The 25,297-nt window shown below is 36.8% G+C and overlaps 1 protein-coding gene across 1 annotated transcript in view; it reads right to left on the bottom strand.

Annotated features, from left to right (window-relative positions):
• Positions 1-23,434, bottom strand: part of IPO5 (importin 5) — a 40,149-nt gene extending 16,715 nt beyond the window's left edge. The window contains exons 1-16 of the mRNA XM_031059533.1: positions 23,306-23,434; positions 17,732-17,924; positions 17,162-17,264; positions 16,835-16,931; positions 15,709-15,813; positions 12,382-12,504; positions 12,175-12,295; positions 8,651-8,738; positions 5,427-5,533; positions 2,965-3,089; positions 2,768-2,857; positions 2,503-2,676; positions 2,057-2,275; positions 1,517-1,600; positions 671-803; positions 459-580 (exon numbers count right to left, since the gene is read on the bottom strand). Coding sequence (XP_030915393.1) covers positions 459-580; positions 671-803; positions 1,517-1,600; positions 2,057-2,275; positions 2,503-2,676; positions 2,768-2,857; positions 2,965-3,089; positions 5,427-5,533; positions 8,651-8,738; positions 12,175-12,295; positions 12,382-12,504; positions 15,709-15,813; positions 16,835-16,931; positions 17,162-17,264; positions 17,732-17,915 — 1,875 coding nt within the window. The 5' untranslated portion in view covers positions 17,916-17,924; positions 23,306-23,434. The remainder of the gene's footprint in view (positions 1-458; positions 581-670; positions 804-1,516; positions 1,601-2,056; positions 2,276-2,502; positions 2,677-2,767; positions 2,858-2,964; positions 3,090-5,426; positions 5,534-8,650; positions 8,739-12,174; positions 12,296-12,381; positions 12,505-15,708; positions 15,814-16,834; positions 16,932-17,161; positions 17,265-17,731; positions 17,925-23,305) is intronic.
• Positions 23,435-25,297: the final 1,863 nt, after the last annotated feature.

Raw genomic sequence — 25,297 nt, 5'->3', positions numbered from 1 at the left:
ATGTAAAGGTGAGAGGGAGATTGTTAAAAGTTCAAGGTTTTTTTTAGTTTATTTTAAAAACATGTAATAATCCATTTCCCTTCCCCTCAACTGTGGTAATTTGAGAAACCCTGATAGCAGCATCAGTTCTCACTCTTAGGGCATGCAAGTATTTTTCAAACCAAATTCCAAAACAGCAATATTTGCAAAAAGGAACTACTTTTTAACATATCCAATTCCTTAAGTTTTGCTAACAAAGGAAAACCATCTGTTCATTTAAAAAATTTTAACCTCCTAACTAAACAAACTATTTTTAATCAAGTAACCCACATGCAACTAAGTGTCTGCAGTCAAACTAAGCAGTGTCACCCAAAACACTCTTTCACGTGAGACAAAAAAGAGTATTTTGGTTACAGATTTTGGCTCCAGACTTGACTGATCAGAAACACATAGATCACCAAAACCATTTTATTACTCACCAGCATTTGGCATGCAGTTGCTTTTTCTTCAAGGCCTGCAGTTTTAATTCCAAAACTCTGCTGATCACCTATGCTTACAAATTCCCAACCATCATCATCGCTCATGTTCTCCATATCTTGTGCTGTTATACAGAAGAAAGGAAAAATAATCTAAAAGTGCTACAAAATAATTTATTTCAGTATACTTTTCAAGCAAAACATCTTAAGCTTACTGTCTAAAAGAGCAACTTCAGGTTTAATGGATGCAGTCTTCATTAAAGGTCCCATGACAACAGGAAGGTACTGCTGAAATTCCTTTCCAAGTATTTTACACATTCTGGCCCATGCAGAGATCATGTAAGAAATCTAGAAAAGAGAAGGCAGAATTTTCATGTCCCACATTTTATTTTAATGCATACTTAAAAGGAAGGAATAAAGGAAATGCATTACACAATAGGACTTTTGAAAAGAATTTGTCAGCAGTCCATAAAGCTTATTTCAAAGAGAACTAATCCAATATGCAATCCACATAAAAATGCATCATCAAAAGACATCCCAAGTCTAGCAAAACCTTGACAGCACCTCCAATCAAAGGTGCTATACATGTAAAAATGTGACAATATAAGATTCACGATTACATTGCAAGTGCCTGTTCTAAAAAATAATATTTTTCTGAAATATTTCCCAGATTTAAACAATACTACCAAGCCACATTCCTGAAAATGGTAAAATAGAGCAAAAAGTAAAAAAGGGTGCAGTACTATGTTTTTAGAGGAGTATTTGTTTTCAAATATACAAGTTAAAATAGCTCTCTGCTTATTAGAACAGCTGCTTAACAAGTCTTGTTGATCTATTTATAAGAAAGTGACAGCAAGCTCAAATTTCTTCTGCAAATATAGGTCCTGGAAGTCTCATTTCCTAACCACACTTCTGTGAAAGATTCTAGGGCCATCTCAATGTCAAGTTTTGTAACACAGGCTGGACAACTAGCCTGAAAGGCCACAGAAGGGGCAGAAACATCATGTATACAAGGAATGTTTTTAATACCAACGAGCTGTAAAGACACAATTTCAACATACCTGTGGATCATCATCTTCTAGATCACTGAAGTCTGTTTGTGTCTTTAATAATAGCTGCATAACATCTGATGCATCCTGCATAAACTAGATACAGGAAACAAGTATGTTTTTAAAGGCAAATTAAGATGCTACTTCTCAGAGACTTAAATGCTCACAAACTTTTTGAGGCATCCACATACAAAACTACGCTCCCTTTGAACTGCATACATTTTGCCCCTGACAGTGCCTAAATGTGATGCCATGTCATTTTTCTTAAAGCAAAAAAAAAAAAAAAAATCAACTCAAAGGAAGAAAAAATTCTTGCTTTCAACATTTTTCAATGTGACAAGAATTACTTAAGCTACAAAAAGATTCTATTGCAAATTTGTGAACCTAAGCAGCAACACAATCACCTCAGAAATGGAAAAAAAGACAAGCACAGAAATCTGCAACAATACAGCTGTATATTTAACAAGTGCTTGTATTAATTCAGTGCTAATACCACAAAAAATAAAGGCATTAAAAAGTGTATTTAGACCATTATATAAAATCTAAGCTTACCTTTTCTTTGCCAACAGCAAGACCAATTAGACTTATGCATTCAATGGTCTTTCCTCGTAAAAGCCTTAATTCCTTCTGAACAGCATTTTCAACAATGTGTTTTAAGGAGGGCATAAATAAATCATAGTAAGGAACAAACTTCTCCTCCACTGTATCTGCAACTGATGCAATTGAAGTCACAACTTGCTCCAGAACTAGCTTAGTGCCTTTCTGTATCAACTTGGAAAGAAGAAGAATAAAGTGTTATATTTTAAAAGCACACATTTTACTTAGAAGCATGCCAAATGTGAAAATCTGCTTTTGCACATATGCTAATTCTTGTCAGTTTAGACCAGCAGCAGCAGATATGTGTACTGGCTCATTTCTGAGGTCTTAGTTCAGCTATACTTATTCTGCTTATGTGACAAGGTTACCCTCCATCAAACAATTTGTTCAGTGTATTATACCTCTTGCAATTTTATCACCATAATGGAATGAAGATGCTTCACTAGATTATCCAAATATGGAATAAGCAGTGACTTGGGACAATCTTCAGTGAAGTTTATGAGTGCTGCAGCTGCATGGGCTTGAACACGCTGGCTGCCTTGATCCTCCATGGTTTGTAGAAGAGCTCCTATCACCTGGAAAAGAAATACTCCTTTTTCAGACAAAGTTTCTGAAGGGGACATAATTTTACCACTTTTTCCCCCCTACTACTACTCTACTACTTGCCTTTTCATGAAATTTCTTTTGAAACCCGGGTGCAAAGTCAGTTGCCATTTGTCCAACAGCGTTACAAGCGGCGTATCTTACTCTGGGATGCTGAAAAAGTATTTCCCTCAAACAGTTAACAAGCAGCCATAACAAGCAGTTATCTTTAATTTTCAGAAACGAAAACATTTTGAAATAACTACTAGAACAATACTCACAGGATCCTGAAGGAATAGCAAAACGAAATTAACTATTTCATTTAAAATTCCCTCCATCTGTTGGTGGCAACCTTCTCCAATGGCAGAGAGTGCCATCAAGCCAGCATGCCTGTACTTCCAGTCAGCTATAGAAGAGTAAAAATGAAGTGTTACTCATTTTGAGAACTACCAAGAACCACAAAGATGAATCACCTTATCTTTGCAGGGGCTAGGGGACACAGGAGGAGGCAGAGTGAAGAATAGGAGATGGAAGGGAAGTTAATGCATCTACTTGATTTGTTAAATACTTTTCTGTTTTCCTCATACATACTTCCAGAGATGCACAAAAAATTGAGTGTCTAATCCAGGCCAAATCCAGACCTAGAAAAAAGAATTCTTAACTGCTGATACAAGTACATACATAGTACTAATACCTGGAAACTGCATTTTTAATTAAATGAGCTGACCAGGCAAACATCAGGACAGTATTTTTAGTATTTTTATTTCTCTCCCCCATCTTTTTTCTGTTTTAGTATCATCAGAAGAGCCCATACCTTCCTCAAGAAAAAGGTCTAATGACTCAAACAGTATCTGAATTTAAAACAAATAAATTATTTCTGTTAAACTTTCCAGCAGTCTTCTCAAGGCTGTAGGAACAGCAATATTCCACGATGTAAACTTTCCCCACCTCCAAGTCATATTAGCTTATTCTCAGAGTAGTGGGTACTGTTGAACCTAATCTTTCATGCCCCTCTTTCTTTTTTTTTTTTTTTTGAGCAACATGTGATAAACTCCAATTTCTTTTATTTCTTTTTTACAAAAATCTTTCTCTGTGCTAAAAATCATTGGGATTACAGAAGAGAAAACCAAAGGAATAAACAGGTTTACCAAATGACCTGTGAGAAAGGCATGTTACAGAACTTATCTCCCAAAATAGTGCAATATTTCATTATTGCTAATAACACATTATATTCCTGTTATGAAGAACATCACAGTTCAGAGCAGCAGAATCCTAACACTCAAGCTTCTGTCTGACCAGGATGCAATGAAGTATCATCTTGACAGAAGGCACAACAGAAAAGCAGCAGATTATTTTGTGCTATTTCAGTTCATTAGATGTTCCTAGTTAAGCCTACACCTCATGACTCCCACTGCATTACTGTTAGCATGTATTCCAAACTTGAAATTAATGAATCTACAAAATGAAATACAATCTTCTTTGGACCATCTGGCCACCCAATCAAAACTCCAAAGCACTAAATTATTATTTCAATAAAAAATTGTAAGAAAGAGAGGATAGGAGAAGGAAAAGTTTGACTTCTGAGAGTATTTTAATCTAAGTGTCTTCATCTTTCCTCCGTCCTTACCACTGAGAGCTTCCAATCCAAACAACATCTGCATTTCTCTTTTCCAAAGAGTAGTAATGGTTATGGACAGCTCTGACCCACAAGAAAACAAGCATCTGGCATGAATTGCATGACCTCCCCTTAATATGAGTCAGGTCTTCAGTGATTATTAGGCTCCACACTTCTCTGAATGTACTACAAAATTAGCTAGCTGCTAGCCTAGAAGCTACCAACACTGAATCAAGGCTAGCTCATTTCATTAATAAAACTTTGTTTACAGGAAAAAACTTTAATTCCAAGCAGACTTCGTAGGTGTTCACACACAGCAGGTGCTACCTTGAGTAGCCCTCTGTTCCATACCCAAAATGCTAACAACTTTTTCTGGACTGGGTTTTAAATCAAGAAGGCCAGTACCCACAACTTCTGTGTTATCTTCTACTCCAAAGGCTCAAATCACAGGTCAAGTAAAAGTGCATGAAAGCAATGCAAAGTATTTTTTTGTTACATTGGCTGAGCAGACATTACAGGTATTTCAAGAGGAAAAGAAGCATACAAAACCAATAAGAATATATAGAAAGACCTCATGAAACAAGTATTAAAATCAGCATACCAAATAGACAGCCTGCCAATGACCTCAGTCCATCAAATTCCAGGGGGAAAAAACCAACAAGTTTTCCTCTACAAATTGTAATGTATTAAAATTTCACTTAAATGCAGCGCTTCTGAAGAAGCAAAAACACTGAGCTACAGAAAAACAGGTGGCACTTTAGACAAACTTAAAGTACTGTGAGGGTCTGTTTAGAGTTTTAAAGAGAATATTCTGAAATAGAAAAAACCCAACTCTTCCCTTATTTTTATGTAATTCCCAGTGTTTAAAAAATATTTTATGACATCTCTGTTCAGCTGTCCATGTACCAGAAAAAATGTTGTAATGCACTCTATGTAAGTTTATTAAATCGGTCTAAGAGAAAGTATAAACTTTCAAGTTCACAGCATTTACAGTTTTTACTGCTGACATCAAAAGTGGAAAAGTATAATAACATATCAAGTAGCTAAACAAAAAGACTTAAGAGGTATTGAAGTTCCTGGAAAGCACAGAACTGTTAAAAAACAATAAAAGAAAATGCAGTTACTTACGATTTTGAAGCATTTGCATAATATGTTCTTTAATCATTGGCAAAACAAGTTTCCCTCCAAGGCCACATGCCATCCTGTCCAGTGCACTCTCACCAGCCACTGCATTGCTAAATATTGATTACACAAATATCAGTGGTTTGAGATCTACAATAAAACAAGCAGTCCAACAGAGAACTCTTCCCAGCAGTTCTAGTCTTCAAAATTTGCCATCTGAAAACACGGGCCTCTTTAGGTAAACAAACCATATCCACATCTAAAAACACACACACCAGTCACAAAATAGTTATTTACTATTCACTGAAACATTTGTTATCTGCAGGCTACTGATTAAGTCTACTACCAAAGAAACTCGAGTCTTACTAGCACTAGGTCCAAAAGTACAGACTGAACTTCACAGCAGTTACAGACACCCAGAAAGCTGAAACTAAATTTGCAATGAATGAAGCAATAATATTGGCCATCGTTTTTTTGTCACAAGAACATAAACCAGTTCAGACTTGCTATGAATCAGGTGAACCAGCAGAATTCAAACTTTGGCACACAAGAGTCCTTTCTTGGATGGCTGTACTCAGTAGCACGGTCTCTTGTCAATGACTTGGCGAGAAAACATCTAGTCCAGGTGAGGAATTTGTGACTCTTGGCCAGTTACAGAAGTTAGAATAGCCCAACATTATCTATGCAAAGTGATTTGTTTCACCCAATGGAATTATTCTCTACAAAAAAGCAAGAAAGTTTCCAGGACACAGATAACTACTGTTACAGTCTGGATATGGCTGGGAGTGTGGTAACTCAAGGTTATTACAGTCCATCCTGGACACCCATGATGATGAAAAAGCTGAGTAATGGTTCACAAAGGGATCAATCTCCCCCTTCTTTACGGTTTCAATCAGTTGGGCCAGAAACAGTCTTCAAATTATTATGCTTGAATCCCCAAGTCTCATTACAAACCACAAATAATCTAGAAACTCACATGTTGTGAACAAAGGTGATTGTGAAAAGATACTGACAGCATTGTGTTTCTTCTTCAGACTGGTCATGTTCAAATAAACAGACACAACACCAGCAGGACAATGGAGCATGGGCACACAGGGTTAAACTGGCGCAAACTCACTGAAGTTAACAGAAGCTTTCAGCTGAAATTCCACTCCTTGCTCCTTCTTCCCACCATTAATTCACACATTCAGTTTTAAGAAATAAAGACAGTTTATCTCAGAAAAATGACCCCACATCTCCCTCTAATCTTTGCAAGGCTTTTGCCAAGAAAAGAGGAAGTCGGATTAATCTTTTCCTCCTTTAGAATTTCACTCCTTTATGAAGCTGGAGCAACAAAAAACCGGAAATGCTAAAGTATTCCCTGCTGCTTTTGTGTGGGCTGACTCATATCCCCATTCATCAGATCCGAACACACCCTAACTAGGGCGAAGCCCAATGATCATTAGCCTGTTCCCGGGTCTGCACAAAATTTCAGTCCTCTTAGGAAGCTACAAAGACTCAAACACCAGGAGACATTAGCATGCACATCAGCCACTGAGCTCTCCACAAAGGTGAGCTTCAATGGTGGGAAGCACATAGCAGCACCAGGAGTGACCCTGCTAAAAGAAAAACTGCCCTCACACACAGGATCACCAGAGACCAGCTCATGTGCAGTAGTTTGTGTCTAAGCCTCAAGCTCTCCTATTACTTTGAGGGCCAAAGGAGCTCCTTCAGGCTAAGGCTGTTGAGCATAGCTTGTTTTCTGATCTGTGCTCACTCTACTTGTGACTTCTAACTAAGAAAAGGAAAATTTTCATTACAAAATCCATAGGCAGCTAAGCTGTATTTAGAAGAACAAAGTTACTCAGCTGACAATAAAAAGAAAATGACATGCCTGAAGTGCATGATTCAGCATACTCACTAAACTGCTTAAAGCAAGCCATCTGAATAAATTTCCACATCCTGAAAGGCTTGATAAGGATATGAACTTGAATATTCTACTCCCCCTTGAAATTTTATTCACTGAAAAGATTCAAATACTTAACAAACCTGAATGTAGTGGTGGTGTCTGACACCTGTATAGCAAAATTTCAGCACTCAGGAAACAGGTTAAAAGGGTATGGTCTACTATGTGAGGGAGAGAAGAAAGGACAGCTCACTTTCAATTTCATAATCAAAGAGAACTAAAAAGATTATTTCAAGTAAGGCAAAGATTAAATGGATTATTCCATAAATTCCTATGCATCAGTTCTACAGGTGTCTTTACATGCCTGCTATCTATTAGAAGTTGCTTTACAGCTCAGGGTAAATGAACATCTCCTCTATTGTCTATTGTCCTATGAAGATCTCTAAGTGTCCTGAGATAAATTGTCTCAAAACACTAATTACATCTGAGTCTGGATGAACCAGGTATGTCAAAGAAGTGTCTAGACTGGTAAATGAACATCCATGTCTTTATACAAGTGTGGAGATAGTTACCTCCTACACCTATTTCTGCTTTCTTCACTTCACTCTAACAGTAGCTGGACAAGAGTGAACGTAACAGGATGCTGTATGCAAACCACTATTTTAGTAAAAAGTTGGAGCAAGCTACAAAGCATGTAGGAATAAGCAAATCCAAATGACTGGACATCTTTAGATCTTTCTTGCCTAACACACAACAAGATAAGCTATTGCTAGCCATACCAAGGGATGTAAAATAATAGCAAAATTGTAGTATTTTTGGACTAGGTGAAATCCAACAAGGAATTCTGCCATGCATGATGGCATCATTCCAAAGTCATCTTTTTTTGAAAACACCACATTTTCAAGGGCGTAGATACAGCAAAATACAAAGACATTGGTTGTGGGTAATTAAACAGGTCAATATGCTTCAACATGGCTTCAGCTAACTTCAGGATTAGCCTTCAATTTAGAGGATTAAGAGGCACTGACTTCTGAACTGAGTAATATAAATGACAGAAAAAACAAAAGCTGAAGGCTTCAAAAAGCTACAACAGTACAAAACAGCAAACATGGGGACATGCAACTTGTCTAATTACAGCAAACATGAAAACTGAAATAATTTACTTCCTTGCTGAACACTGCTTAAGTAACCTACAAATAAACTGCTCATGACTGAAAGAACAAAATTACAATAGTTATTTGAATAAAGAAAAAGTAATGCACTACAGGCATTTGCATTCTGCACTTTACATGTGCCTTTGGCCACAGCCTTGATAAAACATTGAAACAACTGGTTTCATAATTACCTGTCAAAATCATCATCTGCAAGCTCATCTGCATTTGCCCAATCTTCATCTTCTTCCAAGTCAACCATCATTGCTAACATCTGAGGAACTGAAAATAAACAGTTTTAAACTCAGTCTGATCTCTTAAAATAGATTCTCAAATAAAAAGTATCAATTTCAAGTTTTCTTGTTTCAAAAATTTTTGAAGAAAACCAGCTTTTCTTCCAGTAGCAGAAGGTCAGTTCTGTCAAACTGCATCAGCCAATAATCCAGAACTGATTGCCACAGAAGTATTTCCAGAACATTCAAACCGACAGTAAAAAAATCTTGTGTATAACTTACCAAGACTCAATTTTTTTTCAAAGATCATGACAATTATAAAAAGCAAATTCCTTAATAAAGGCTATATTCTTGAAAGAGTTAAAAACAGTATTATATGCCTTAAGAACTCTGATATACTTCCTCAATTTTACTGAAACTCTGACATCATCCTTTGAACATTTATTAATGAAAGAGACTATTAACTAAGAAAGAATACTACTGAACCCTTAGTTTTAACATAATAAATTTTGTTATTTGTTGTCTATTTATACAGCGGTTGCTTAGCATAAAGCTTTTCTCTTACAATGAAGCCATGGTTTAGAACTTGAGATTTCCTTTTTCCCACCTAATGCAAAATTTTTCTTTTGTAGAATGAACATATCTTGCACATTATAATCCCCCAGTTTTCTTCTTCTACCTCTGCAGACTGTCCATTCTTCTCATTCTAAGTCTTTATAGAGAATATTACACAATCTCTATCACAGCATTAAACTACTATGCAATAAACATCAGCTATTCTTACCAATTCTCACAGGAGGAAAGAGCACAGTGGTTTGTCTGCTCTAAGTCTACCAGCTGCTGTGCCCCTTCAGAAGCACAAGGGGTGAAAAGTCTACCTTGCACTTCCAGAGCAAAGTAAGGGGCTCTTAAGCACTTCTCTACTCTGTACTACACACCAATCATTCAGAGCAGTTGTTTGAATTAAGTATCATTTATGCAACAAAGTCTCACTTTGACCTGGAAACAAAAGGTTTCAGTCAAACACTCAACCTTTGACCTTTAACAATATTTTTAGCACAGCCTACCACACATCTTGAAGACAGCTACCACAGGTAACTGCCCTTTACAGCAACCTACCTGAAAAACTAGTAGGCATCTAGTAACTGCTCATGTTGCTAATGAGATTTACTGGAACTGATCAAGTATACTGCAACTGCTGAATTTCATAATACACCTACACAATTGTAATCTAATACACAGACAACACCCTAAGCAAACTCACCACCACAGATGAGAAACCTCTGGTCAACTTATGACAGAAAAAAATATTGCTCACTGAGAGCATTGTAGAGCAAGTATCAAAAAAGATCAAATTATGGATTAATTTGCTTGATGTGGGTAGGTATTTTCAGATAGAAAATATCCTATGGCTACAAAAACCTCCAGAGGGCTCTTATGTACTATCAAGATAACAGACACTATGGTCCCTCTGGCATGATGCCCACATGTCAGTTTTATATACATTGATTAGACCTCAAAAACCACCAAATTACTGCAGTCCAGAAGATTTTCAGACACAGACACACATAAGTACACAGATGACAAACATGGATTGTGGAATATGGAAGACAAACATAATCTAACATAATGCTCTGTGGCTCCAAAAAGTCATGTCAGTGTTTGCTGCTACTAACAAACAAGGTTGAGAACACACTCATCCAACGTGCTCTGGCCATTATTATATCTAGAACCTACAATTTCTTGTTTCTTCTTGATGTTTTGCGTGAATGTGGCTGCTAGTAAGTGTAATTCCACAAAGAGTTTTTTAAAAAATGTAGAGCTTGCATAGAAATTTCAACATTGTCCCAACAAGCCCTCAAAATTTAATTACTGCTAATATATAGACTTTACAAACAAGTTAAGCTTGAGCCCACTAAGCCTGCTTCTTATCAGAGCAATAAAACTCTGCAATCCTGTGAGCTCAGGAAGGAAATTCTTAATCCAAGTGGATTCCTGAGCAGCTAACTGGCACACAGGACACACACTCCTAAACCAGCAGTGTGCTCAGTAACAGCAGCACAAGATGACAATTTTGCCCAAGTCCCAGTTCTAGTCATGGGTATCAAGTGATCTAGCAACTTCTCAGTTGAATGAAAACAGAAAGCCTTTTAAACTAAGATACAAAGCCAAGGCAAAAGTAGTGCTTTTTTGCTACCTTTTTATCATGCCCTGAACACAACTGCTTTACCAGTTCTGCAAAATAAATGTCTTTCTCCTTAATGGTATATTAATAATAAGACTACTTTTATGATGAATTGCAAATGAGAAGCATTTCTTTCCCATATGGTGCTTTATCTTAATAGAAGTGTTTCATTCCTAAACAGCAACTAGCAACCCAAAATAACAGGAATACATCCTAAAGAGGTAAGAGGTACTTCTCTCTTGAACAAATAAGAAGCATGTAATGATGTGGGGTCATCAAGTGTCAAGTGTTAATAATTCCAACAAGCTAGAGGATGGAGTGAAAACAGAGTGTTCTGAAAATTTACAGATTCCAAAATATGTTCTAAAGAACCTCTTCTTTAAAAAACTATTCTACTAGCAAACAAAACTTCTCATCAATGTTTTTAACACTTAAGCCAAGCAGATCCAGTTTGCAACATCTTCCAACAGAAGTTTCATAATTTTAGTGACATCTATACAACTTTCCTCATGCTGAGGACACAGAAAATTTGTAGTATTTTTGAGTGGAGCACACAGCAAAAGTTACTTTTATGCTAGTTTAAGAAAACAACAAGAATTTAGACAAACACAAGTCTGACAGGGAGGGAAAAGCAGGGTACATTGCTGTGCCAGGGCCCTAATCTAGTCAAAGAAAAGGTTTAAAAGGCAAAGAAACACCAGTGCAAGCAGCACTGATGCTGGAGCTGCCCAAAAGACATTTATTTTTAGCATTTCAAATAATAATGCATGATTTTAAAAGTGCCTCTTCAAAGACTTTACCATCCGCATGTTAAATAGACTAATTAGATTATGTATTTATACCAGCATCTTATTTTTTAATTCACAGCTTTAACTCACCACTGATGCTCAACATGCATCCTGAATTCCTTCAGTCTTGACTTGCCAGCCCCACATGTAACTGGCCTACATAACAAACTCCAAATGTAGAACTTCAGGACTAAATGCTGGTTTTTTGCTACAGTAAAATTTTCCAAAGCCAGCTGAAAAGCATGCAAGTAGAGTTTTCCTTGGAAACATCTAATAAGAGCCCACTGTATTTTTATTCAAATTTTTTGGGGCTGCATAGGCACAAATTAATTTATGAAGAGTCATAATAGGAAGGGGGTTATTCCGTTAGGTAACACTGAATTGAGTTTTCTTAAGTTATGAGCACCAGCAAACTCTCAGTTAGATATGGTTTTGCCACTGACCAACAGCAAAGTCAACTTAATACTGTAAAAGAAGACTGTTTCAACAAAGAAAATGGGGAAAATACTTACTGGCTTGTGCAATAATATTTGTATGCCTCCTCAGCATAGCAGCAGCAGTTTCTGACAAGGCCACAATTACTTCAAGTGCCAACTGACGCTGCATGTTACTGAGACTGGCATCTGCACACAACTACAATCCAAAAGATTAGAGCAAATAGTTAGAACAGAGGTTTTGGGGTGGAAAAAGTGATTCTTAAAAAACATTCCTAGCTTTACCTTCAGAGTTAGCTGCAAAGTAGCTTCTAAATGTGGTCGTAAATACTTGGGGACAGAATCTGCAATTTCTACAAGGGATTTCAGAACAGAATCATCATTTTGGTAGCAGGAATCATTTAGAGCCTATAGAAAGATAAGATGAAGATAAGATTAAACAAAAACAAACAACATTATGAAGAGGACCAGTGTTATAGAAGAAATTTCATTAATTGTATTTTTGTTTCGCTGAACAGTCTCATTTAGTATTAGTAGCTAAGCAGCCAAAGCCTGAGGCCACAAGAACTGACCAGAGTAAACTTTTTGTTAAAACTAATGCTTCTAACAATGAACTAGCTGATTCCAGCAGATACAAGCTGAATGAAGAAGATAAGAATCAAGCAGACAATTCCAAGAGAATGAAGTAACTTCATCAGAAGATCAGTCCTGCAACAGTGAAAAAACCAGTGAGAAATCAAGAGACCACCAACCAGAAGTAAGTGGCTGGGGACTGGGCCATCAGCAACACATGTACAATTGAGAGACATGAATTGGGGTAGGGGTCCCTCTCTGGAGGCACCAGCTCAAGCTGTAACCTGAGAACTAACAGAATACAATTAATCAGAAGCCTTCACTCCAACTTTCAGCAGGATCCCAGAGTCAGACCCTGCTATGGTGACCTGTGTGCATAAACCCATAACAGGATACTATGCAGCATCCAAAAACTACAAGTTTTCTACTATTAAGTTATGCCTCACAATGTTCAGTTCTAACAGTGCAGACAATCAGAAAGAATTAAGGTCACACATCAGAGGCTCCAACATGCAAAAACACTGGGTTCTGACAACTTTAAAATCCATTGAAAAGGAAGTAACTTGGCCTGAAAGAAGGAAAATGAGCCTAACTTCCCTTTTGCCTGTTCCGTGAGAAAAGTTTTGAATAGTTTATGCTTATAAACACCAGGAACCACAAGATTAAAGAGGTTTTTTCCAGACATCCCTCCAGAGCCACCAAATTAAAGCAGACCTTTCAGCTTTCAGTCACAGATATGGAAAACAGAGAAAGAAATCAAGCTTTTTGCAACTATCTTTCCTAACCCATATCCACAATCTGAAAAGTAATTTAAAACTTACTTTTAACTGATCAGGGTGATATTTTAGTGCCAAACCAGAGCACTGTTACTCAACGGTGTTAGAATTCAGAAGGAAACAAAGCTCCAAAGAAAAAAGTCTTTACACTCATTTCTGAGATTTTGAAAGGAATTTTCATTAGCAAAGTATTTTATGTCTTCCTAATGTTCAAACATTTTTTGAACTGAGAAACTAAATAATTTTTAATATTTAAGTCTATAATTCAACATTTTTGTTAATGGCACTTATATAACCCACACTTTCAAAACAGAAGCATCATCTTCTAGCACCAGAAATGTTGGGGAAAAATCCGGAAAAAAAAAATCTGTCACGGTTAAAGCCTTTTGGTCTAATAGCTACAACACCCTCTGAATCTCTCAAAGGACAATGTAATATTTACTGGAATTTTCTGCAAAACTGTATTTAATATTAACTTCAACTGTGACAGTTTTTTAAAGAATGGTTTTCTGAAGAAAGCAGCTCAAAGTGAAAAGTGAGGCCTAAAAGGCAAAAATACTTTTCTATAGTATCAAACAATGTCCAAGAAGTCAGTGAAGTTCTATCTGCTTTTACCTCCCTTTGCAACAGAAAGCCTTGGGTAAAAGTTTCAACTGTCAGTTTTGAAAGTCCAACTTCCAGCATAACCATTATAGATCTTGTACTGAAAGAACTGATATGCCAAGTCAGAATTTTATTTTTAGCTTTTTTACCGCGTCAGTGTTTCAACAAAATTAATTTCAACAGCAACAAAAAAAGCATCCAACTGTCTCCAAAGGTCACTCACCACTATTCTAACACATTCCTATTTATAAACTCGGATCTTCATATCCATCTTGTGTTACCACAGCCTGAAAATCTAGTTCTTCTTGCAGTAAGTATTTAAAAAGACAGATTTCATAGCACAGCTCTGCACTTTGTATTAGCAAAAAAGAAAGCTTGGAAATGTGAGCCAAGTGCGTGTGTTGTTCCAGTGTCTAAATAGTGTAAGAGTAGCATTGAAAGTTATAGCACACAGAGTGGGCTATTAGCCCAAAATCTCAAACCCACACGCTATTTAAGAGCCACACATCAAGACAAATGGCAAGACCACCCCAAACCCTGCCTCACTCCCACTTACACTGTAGTACTGTGTAGCCAAGGTCCTCTCAGGCAGTTACAACTTTTAAACAACAAATGTTATTGACAAAGGCAGGTACAGGGACTAACTACCAAATAAAGACTTCAATATCAAAAAACTTATACACACTACAGCCCATTTTCAAGTTCAGATGATTTGGATAAATTCCTCTCAGCTGGCATTTAAGATCAAGCAGAATTTCATCAGTTGCAGATGCCAGTAGATTTGGCAAAATTTTTCTTCAGCTTGCTACAAAGCACACGCAGTTTACACCTCACACTGTCAACAAGAACCTGCTGTTCTGACTGTACTGAGAAGTCTGTCTTTAATGTAAATTTAGCCTAATTTAAAATCACCAGAAGTTCACTTCCTGCATTATCATGGGTACTTAGTGCTTCCACTGTTTCTTGATATAGAAAGGGAAGTGTACTGTGAATTTTTCATCCTTCAGTCAAGCCATTTCTGTCTCTGGTTTAGTTTACAATAGGCTTCTCTGCAAATGTAGATAACCTTACACTAGAACTTCAACTTCTGCTCAAATTCATCCATCCAAGAGATCTAATCCAGCCTCAGAAATTACATGAAGCTTAAAATGGCATTTTATTTACAATTTCCTAATTTATCAGACAATAAAGATCATTTCTACAGACTTTTGCTCTCAGTCTGAGCATCTATGTTCAGAATAATTCGATGCTTTCCTTTAAACTGAAGAGATACAGGATATCACAAGTCCATGAATTCCCCAATTACAGATTACTTCAAATCTCAGGGTAGCCCATATTTGTATTTCAATATCATAGTTAATTTAAAAGCTGTATGATTTTGACCTATATACCTTACAAAGAATTTTAACTCATTTATCTCTGTAACACTGTGTAAGTTGATCAGCACTGAGCTATTTTCCTTAAAACCCTATCAAATATCCTCTATTTGCAAAATTCCTTATTAGTCTCCACTTCATCTTGCTGGCAACTGCTGTCTGGCTAAAGGGTCAGTTAAATCAGGTCTCAGTAAAAATTCATGGATTCGCAGACCAATAACTTACATTTGTATATAGTCAATACCAGTAATGGCAGAGTAAGAGTAACTTGTTTGGTTTCTTACCTGCAAGATTCCAGGTAGCAAGTCTGCAAAATGTTTAAGAAGGGGAGCATTGAGCTCATTAGCAAGCACAAATGCAGCTGCAGCTCTAGCAGACAAAGTCTTGATCTAAAAGACATGATTGAAGAAATAAATGTGGGAAACTAGTACTGACACATGCCTCTGTTAGTTTTAACATGGGATTTTAAATTTTACTTCAAATTAAGGTAAAGTGATAATGAAGGCCTTCAGCATCTACATTGTCTACAAGAAGTTTATCATATGAGGTGGCAAGTAGTCCCTAGTTTTGCTTTTTGTTTTGGTGGTTTTCATTTAATGAAAGAAAAGAGGGAAAAATCCTATTGTTTTCAACTTCTATCAAAACTTCAAATGTGCATGCAAGTGTCAGTCTCATTTTTCAAGAAGTGTGAGCTAAGAGTTTAAGACATTCCTCTTTAAAGGCATGACTTGTGGTACTTTAGAAAATGTTATTCAGTCGACTTTCAAAGGTCAGAAAAAGTAATCCTTGGGGGAGCAGCAAACTGAACCCATACAGCACAGCAGGGTTTCCTATCCTTGCCCAGCATTTTCCATAACAAGAGAAACATTTTCAAAGTACAATTCTCTGCACAAATCAATTAATCTGAAGCCTTCCAGAAAAGCAAGGCTTGCTTACACACCATTAGAGCAAAACATGCACAAACAGTTCAAGGAGTTGTTGCATATTCAGAATTTTGAGACATACCATGTACCATCTATATACAGATACTGTATGTAGAAAGATGACAGACTCACACTGTTAAACACAAAGGCCAGAAAGAGAATTTAACATGGAGCTTCTGATCCCTCAATGCTGCTGGCTAAAACGCCATCTGCCTGGGGCCACTGCAACTGGGTTTCTCCAAGCATAACTAGGGAAGAATCTGGGCCTAAACAATGCAGATATGAGCAGCCATTCAGCTTTAGGGCCACAAAAGGGTCTGAGCCTTTGGTTTGCAGCAGGCACAGTCAAAACTCTGTATGTGCATCATTTTCAGGTAATGCAATTCTCTGGTTGAAATCTATGGTTTAACCTTTATGTTTGAGACTACTGCACTGAGTTTCTATGCACAGAATATACTAAAATCCCCAAAGAACATAAAGGTCTTACTGAGGGATGTTCCTGATCTTGCATACACTGAACCAGCATTCTCTTAATGACATCCAAATAGTGCTGCTGTTGATTCCCAAAAATCCCAGGAAAATTCCTAAGGATAAGACCAAAACATTAATAAAAATTGACAAAAGTTAAGGTTAAACTAGTATTTCAAACTTATCAATTGTTTAAGTTACAGATTGTAACTGTATACATTTGAGTTAAGTAAGCCACAATACAAGAAAATAAATTAAATAAATATGATTGCTAGTTAATTACATTGTGACAGTTTTTCTTTCATTTTCAGACATGATTAAGCTATCCTACAAAAATGTAGCTTACCAGAAAATATGTAGAGCAGCCTCACGCAGTCCCACATTCTGAGAGCTGACAGAGTCAAATAAGAATTTCAGAACTTCTGGCCACTGGTTGTTGCCATCTTCATCTACATTAAACACAACAAAGTTTTAGGATAAGCAAACTTCAGAATGGTGAGATATCAGTGGGGCAGGAAAACCAGTCATCACTGACTCCCTGATCTGAAGATGTGCCTAAGTCACAATGTAAAATATTGTGAAATGTTTAATCTAAAAACACTCCATAACAGAAGGTGATCTCTGTTTACTGCTATATGGCAACACTCAAAAAAAGAAACTGATGCAATGCTCAGCATAATTCATGACAATTTACACAAAACTGGATTTATACAATCTCACCTAAACTTGAGCAATTTAAAAAGCAGAGTTTAAGAATCTTATTTTCATCTGGTCAAGGATAGTGTAAACAAACATTAGGTTCTATTATAAGCCATGGAATTAGTTAGCACATCATGTGCAAAAGTCTAAGCAGAGATACAAATACTATCAATACATAAACATTTTACTACAGTATCAACTTATATAAATAAAGTACCTATTAAATTCCTGGCCAATTCAGCGACTATGTCACATATTTTCTTCCTCATAGTGGACTGCCCTTCTAACTGGATAAAGAGTAGCAATTCACTCTTGACTGACGTCTGATCCTCAGGTGACAGAGCTGGATAAACTTCTTCAAATGCAGATGACAACAGGCGGCGCAGAAGGACAGCTGCCATTTGCCGAGCCTGTTAGGGAGAAGTGTGTGTGTGTGTTAAAGTGTTTGACATGATCATCATGCTCCTAACAAGGGAACATCCACATCATGCTCCCACATGACACTTCCCTTGTGTAGACTTCTTTGGTGAATAGAATACCTCTCAAGCTACAGATGACAATTATGATAGTGAAAAAAACCATAGTAAAGAATCATCACCTTACAACCATGTTTCTGACAATTACAGCCCTTCAAAGAAATAATGACAGTACTGAGGTATTCAGGTTTTTTCTATAGCTGAACCTCAGAAAGTGGCAAGTTAAGAACTTAGCTGTGCTATTGAAAGATCTTTAAAGCATGAATTCTTTCTATTTTAAATGGCCTAATGAAGTCATTATCATCCAGACAGGTTCTTCTGGTGAAAAGTGACTTATTGGGGCAATTTTGTCAGATAATTAACCTGTAAACCCTCCTTCACATTCTCAAACAACTAAACCCAAATCCAGGTCAAAACAAAGCTTTCAGTGTTTTGCAGGCTTATGATGAAACTTTTTTCTTTAAACTTGACCTTACGCATAGGAACCTCAAAATCACATATTACAATCTTGTATCTTGTATGCGTACACCTATTTTACAACAGTATCACTACTATATCCATGTTCATTTACAATTGTACAAGAACTAGAAGCAAAAAATACAATAATTCAAAATTAATAGAGCAACACATCCAGTAAAGGCAAAAAGACACATGAAGCTCTCTGAATAACTTACTAGAATGTTCACCAACTGGTGTGTAAGGACACACAGTAATTAAAAATCACCATCCAAACTTCTAAAGTTTAACACACGTAACAAAACCTTATGTGTGCTAAATTCTCACAAAAAATAATCCAAACTCAATTTTTTCCTAAGATATTCTTATTTAATGTGCACATGAATGACAAACAGTTTCATTTATAAGCCTTTGAAATTCAAAACTCTCCAATGAGCAGCAAAAGTAATCAATTCCGATTTCTCAGTAATGTTACTATTACATAACCTATAGATGGGAAACACAAACTGCGGCAAAGTGTCAACTTCTAACACACCCTGTAAATATCAGGTATTTCTAAAACAGCACCCAAGATACTACTCTTATGTTCTGCAGTCTCCAGACTCACTGTGTCTTTTTATAATCCACCCAGCTCTCTTCTGTACAGCTAAAGAGTACTGCACACAAAGTGTCTCCGTACCAGCAGAAGGAAAGGACTAGAACTGGACCCAGTTCTTTATCATTCCATATCTCCTCCTCACCATCTCCAGTGGGGACTAAGGGCACCACATATGTAGGATTAGCTCTTCCCTAGCACATGTAAGGAAGGCAGCAGGTGAACAGTCACAGTGCCCACCTGTGCTGTAGTTCCCATCAAAAGCCAAGATTCTCTAGCAATACTGTCATAGGGGAATGTGAGTTCAGAAGGATGTTCTTCCTCCACTGCCTAACAATGTGTCCAAAAACTTTCATGGTACCAAAATATAATGATATTTTTCTTTCTCCCATCCTGTGGAGCACCAATACTGGGAAAGATTAAATTTTTCCTCATTAGGATGGTAAACTTACATAGAAGTGCCTTGAGTGGGGAGCACGTTCACTGGGACTAAACAGGGCACAAACTCTAGTGTTGTCTTCCCTTACTCAAGGCATCATGTTTCAGTGAGGATTTCCTGACACCTGATAATGACTGAACTCGCATTATATTATGTTCTGTCATGAAGTACTAACAGGTGGACAGACAGGGAACAGAGGTGAATACATGCTTTATGAAAACAAGGATAAGAATTTCCAACTCTGAAGAATTTAAAATATTACAAGACTGATAAACAGCCTGATTGCAAAGTAAAAACACAAGTAGTAAGGCATGCAGAAAGACACAAGACCAGCACTACAGGAATTATCTCCTGGTTATAGTTACTAGCTTAAGAAAAAAACAATCTCCAAAATCCCCAAAGCAAGTTCAAGTGCTTTAAGGAATGACAAATGAGCTACTGACTTCTAATAATAAAAATGGCATATTTTCCTCAGCAGATACTTACTAATATAGGAAAACTATTACTGTCAATTTAATTATTACAAACATGGCTGAATTAATGGCACTTCCAGGGCTCTTTCCCCTACTCTAAGAAAGAATATATGTATTTTTCACACACCACAAAGGTTCTTTTATGTTTAAGTATTTCAAAATATGTACTTAAACATAAAGCATTTTAATATTCTGCAATTTAGTAGCAATAGCTTTTAATGAGGAGAGGAACAATATAAAGCATACATCCCCAAAGAAGGAATTGCAGTTACCAATGAAGCATAAAGAGAGCACATTTTTTCCCAGCATTGGGTCTTCTGCATGTCTAAATTACTGAGATGCTCACATACAACTAAAGTGTTAAAGTTATATTAATATAAGTAGTCATATTAAAAAGTAGTCATAATACTAAAATTTCAACATACTGCTTCTGATTAGTAGAATTTATAGTGTGTTAAAAATGTTTTAGTATTTTAGGAGTGAGGGAAATAAAGCATAAGAAGAAAATTAAATCAATTTGCTGAGCAGGACAGCAGCAGAATTATGACAGCAATCTGGGATGCCATGCTCTCAACTGATATTCAAAGCATCCACATAACCCTACATATTTTATAAGAAAAAGTCTGACTATCTTGTGTAGCACTGTCACACTGAATTTTACTTCTGTTTTATTGTTCAAGTTCTCAAGGAGGAAAACATGCAGGGATGGAAGTAAAGAACATTTAGCACATGGTTCAAAGATGGACTTGTCATTCAGAGATCTAGTCCTATGTGGAATTCAAAGCACAGAGTGCCCAAGATCCACACACAACCCAAAGGCAGAACTGTGGTACATCCTTGGGCTGCCTTCCTTCCCAAAGGCTAAACAGGGAGCTGTCCACAACAGCGATCTTCAAACTGAGAAATGCTTCCCTTCATGTGACAATAGCGGCAGAGATTTGGGAGAGGTCAGGGCCCTCCAAGAAGGCTGTGAGTACAACAGAAACAGTTTTACAGAGCATTTGTTATATTACTAGTCATCTGTAAACTAGGAACAATCAAAACCTGCCAATCCAGAGTTAACCAAGAAAAAAACAAATTAAGGGGAAAATGCAGAACTTCTGCTCCTCTCAAAGATCTATGTGGTAAATCAAAACTGCAAAGTAACAGTCTAAAATATTTAAGTCCTACAAATAAAATAAATCAACTGTGAATATATATCATCTTTCTGCACAGCCCTTTAAAATGCAGTTGCATAGAGAGTACTCTTAATTTCATAACAGTGAGACTACAAGTGCAGGAAGTAAGGACAAGCCCCTCCTCAGACTGAGGTGTACAAACTTGCACATCACCCGGCACAGCAGTGTTCTAACTGCTAACTCAGATGCTTCCCTCACTTCTGTGAACAGCGTTACTTTGCTATTAGGAAAGTATGAAATAAGAGCAGAGGAAAGAGGTGAATATTTCCATAGTTTAGGCATCTGGTTAAGAGAAAACATGTTACACAGTTAGTTAAAAGAGTTATTCCAAATCTAGCTTAATGGTGTTTTCTATGTTAAATACAAGAGGCACTTGGGAGCACAATCAGCATCCATGTTTGTCCATTTAAATGCCAAAACTACTGGGCTGCAGAGGCAGGACTTCCCCAACTGCTGTCTGAACAGTCTTACAAGTCTTGTACTCTCTACAACACAGACACCCAACTCATGCAAACAGGATGGGGTATTTGCTTCATCCTAGTTTTCCTGCAAAGAGGTAAAGCAATACAAAGGCTTCAAGATGAAGAGGGATCTGAACCCAGCTTCCACATAGCCTGGACAAGGCATGTTTAAAGTTCTGAAGCTCCTTCCAGCATCCTGTGTTTGGTGGCACCAGTACCACCAATTCAATGTGCTCAGAGAACACATACCAGGCCCAAAGTTCTATCCACTGGTGACATGCAATACTCTGCTCAGCATTTGGATCTCGATAAAACACATGCAGAAACTACCTGCTGATACCAGCACCACAATTAAATATGCACAGAATGCTTCCCAGCATATGTAGTGTTTATATGCAGCATTTAGATTGAGTATGGGGATTACTTCACTTAGGCTCTAATTAGGCTACTAAGTAGTTGGATTTACAGGGAAGAGGTTGTAGGTTTTATTAATCAGGATTTTTTGAGTCCAGCACCTAATGCTTACTTAGGGTAAGAGTAACATTTAAATCTTTCTTTGAGTAATCCATTGGTAAAGTTAAATGTCAAGATATTCTACACATGTTAGCCTTTGATGTCTTTGGCAAGAGTAACTTCTATAGGTGAAAAGGTTTTTTTGTACTTTGCAAGTCAGAATCCAAGTCATTGGCAAGATCTTTAAGTTTTACACTGGGCTATTTCCTTAGCTGATGTAAAGGGAATAAAATCAGCAAACACATGAAACAAGTATTTATTTATACTTTGTAGTAACACTGCTCTACAGTTGTTTATCATTTGAAACATTTCAAAGGAGCAAAAAGGAAAACTAGATACCAGTTGCTAGTATAATATTGAAGGAGTCTGTCAGAAGAACACAACATTGTAGATCGATAAGCATCAGTATGGGTAAACTGATTCTTAGCATTAAAAAGCACACATGGCAACTAACTCTAAATTGAATACAGTCTGCCAGAAGAGACTGTTATTCATAGAGAAAAAGCACACTTATGCTCTTATAATATTGTTCAGAAATTGTTTAGGTGACTCTAAAATTTGCAATATCTTGAAAGTTTAGTAGTTCTTTGCTTTGCATATCCGAGTGAATAATAGTTTTACCAGTCAGTACTTTAACTGATTGCTAAAGTTGTGAACCTTACAAAACTAAGGAGTAACTAAAAGGCACCCTTTATGCCCAGATTAAAAAAAAAATGTATAATATTTAGACTACTCTCCACTCGTTCCATAATACTGCCAGATGACTTAAGAAGCACTCTAAGTTTCAGACAACACACAAGTTTAGTATGTTTAGGCATGGGACTCCAAGTAGAAATCACTTCTCAACTGTAACTTGAAGAAACAAACATGACAGTAAGTCACCTACTAGTTATACATTTAATGGAAAATAACACTCATTGAGCAAAGCACACAACAGAAAACAATGTAGACTCAAGCAGTTGCTTATGAAAAAACTATTCCTGAAACTAAATATCCTGCACCACAAAGTCTCAGCTAGTGAAATGGACATGCAACAATCAAGACAAAAAGAAGAGTGATCCCTCTACAAATGAGCAGTAAATTAAGATGCTTCAGTTAACACCAAACTTGTTCATTTATCCCAAAATCAGCACTGATTTCTTCCCCTCTTCTCCAAGTCCCCTTGAAAATCTGCACAAATCCAAGGTTATTGAGCCATACCTCCTCGGGAGTAGCATTGTTCCTGATTGCCTGCAGGAGGTAAGTGATCTTTGATGGGCCTGGAATAGTCTCGTAGGTCTCCTGCACAAAAAGAGATGCAGCTTATTGTAAACATTTATTAGAAAGCATGTGTTAAGCATTAGTATGAATTGACTCTCCTTTTAAAACAACATCAGTATCCACCCAATTAAAAAAAAATAACGTAGCAGAAAAAAGAAATGAAACATATCAAAATAAAAATGTATGACCTATTTTAAAATTATGAGTAAAATCTTAGTTATCTGGAAAGATCTACTATATTGGAATGATCTACATATGCATGGCCACATAGGAGATTAATTACAAAATACAAATAGAACATAAACTCGTAGAAATACAACATACACCAAACATCTCCTACTGGGAATCCATCATGGCTTTTATCATATCAAAGAATTAAGAACTTTGGAAGCCTGAGACCGAGCTGTGACCAACAGGCTAATAATCACAGACTACTGTATAGTCCAAAAATTGAATCGGTTCTGGTTTTGAACCTTTTTAAAACTTTTACGATGTTATGCGGCAGCCACGTGTCTCAACCATACATTCTGAATAAGAATGTCTTATTTTCAAACTCCTGCCTGAATTTCAGAAAGAGAAGCTATTTAGTCTCCTTAGGAAAACTCTCTAAACAAAATGAGAAGTTTAACAAGTTCAGTTACATTGTCTTACATGCTCCTGGCATGCATTTTATACAAGTCTCCTTTTTAAAGTATATTGTTACTTAGAAGCTTGAGTGAAAATACAGCAAAACAACTTTTGCTAACCAAAACATGGTATATGAGTGCATTTTGAAACAATGTTTTTTTTAAATATATCAAACCTGGAAATAGTTCTATACTTAGTAACTATGAGTTACTTTTTGTTGACAGTCTTGATGATTAATTACTTCACCCTTTCCAACATTCATTATCCCATTCTGAACTCAAGGAATGAGCCAATTCTGCAAAGCTCAGGTTTATTTGTATCAGTTCTCTGCCTGCCTACTTCCTATTTCCAACTCTGCAGTAGCTCCTTCCAGTACTCTTAACAAACTCTTACACACCCTGACAGGATACCTGCTATCGTCAATTAAGCAGTTTTGCATTTAATATTAGACATCATCTTCCTCCCTTTCTGTACCTGCTTCCTAGTAGGCCTTCTTCACAAAGTGAATCCACATTTCATATTCTCTCTAGTTGCCAACATACACTCACAGTCAATGAGACTCTGAATCCCCAATGAATCCCTGCACTTAATCTAATCATTTCATGGAGACTGCAAAATTAAACGAGGTTTAGGGTCAGAATAGAAAATCTTTCTCAGGTTAACCTCTTCCATGAATGCATATATTTATACTGCACTATTATCTACAAATCCAAAAACTAACACAGAGACACAAAGGTTCCCTAAACCCAGGCCCAGCACAGACTTGTTATGCTTTCACAGACAACTGAAGCACAGTAAAAGCTGGCTTCTCTCATGTCAATTCTGATAACCATAAAATTCTATTTTGAGTTGTTTAACTCACTAAAAATGGCAGCAACCTAAGCAGTTGCTCAATGGTATAACTCTGTCAATTCTGTAAACTGGATTCAGAGGATGCTAAAGCCAAGGGGCACAAGGAGTACATGGCCAAACACAGAACCTTCCCTCTGGGCTGGTGGGAGACTGCTGGCCCTACCCATCTTACTACCAGTCTTGCCTACACTCTAACTATGTAGCTGGATCCAGTTACATCTCACTGTATTGTTTAAGTTTACAATTAGTTCCCCAGTTATCTTATACAGAAGTACAAATTTCTCACACACTATGACCAACTTTCAGAACAAGTGCAAGAAAGTATCTATCCTCTACACTTACTACTCATGTTCTCCCAAACCTGAGAAATGCATTTTAAAAAAGAGCATAAAATCACCAAAACAAAGTAAATAAAAGTTTCTCTATTAGAAGACAGACACACAAGTAAGAAGA

This window comes from Geospiza fortis, unplaced genomic scaffold (genome assembly GCF_000277835.1).
Source record: "Geospiza fortis unplaced genomic scaffold, GeoFor_1.0 scaffold84, whole genome shotgun sequence".
Classification (NCBI taxonomy): domain Eukaryota; kingdom Metazoa; phylum Chordata; class Aves; order Passeriformes; family Thraupidae; genus Geospiza; species Geospiza fortis.
The sequence above is the reverse complement of the archived record's forward strand: the minus strand, read 5'-3'. Positions and strand labels throughout refer to the sequence as shown.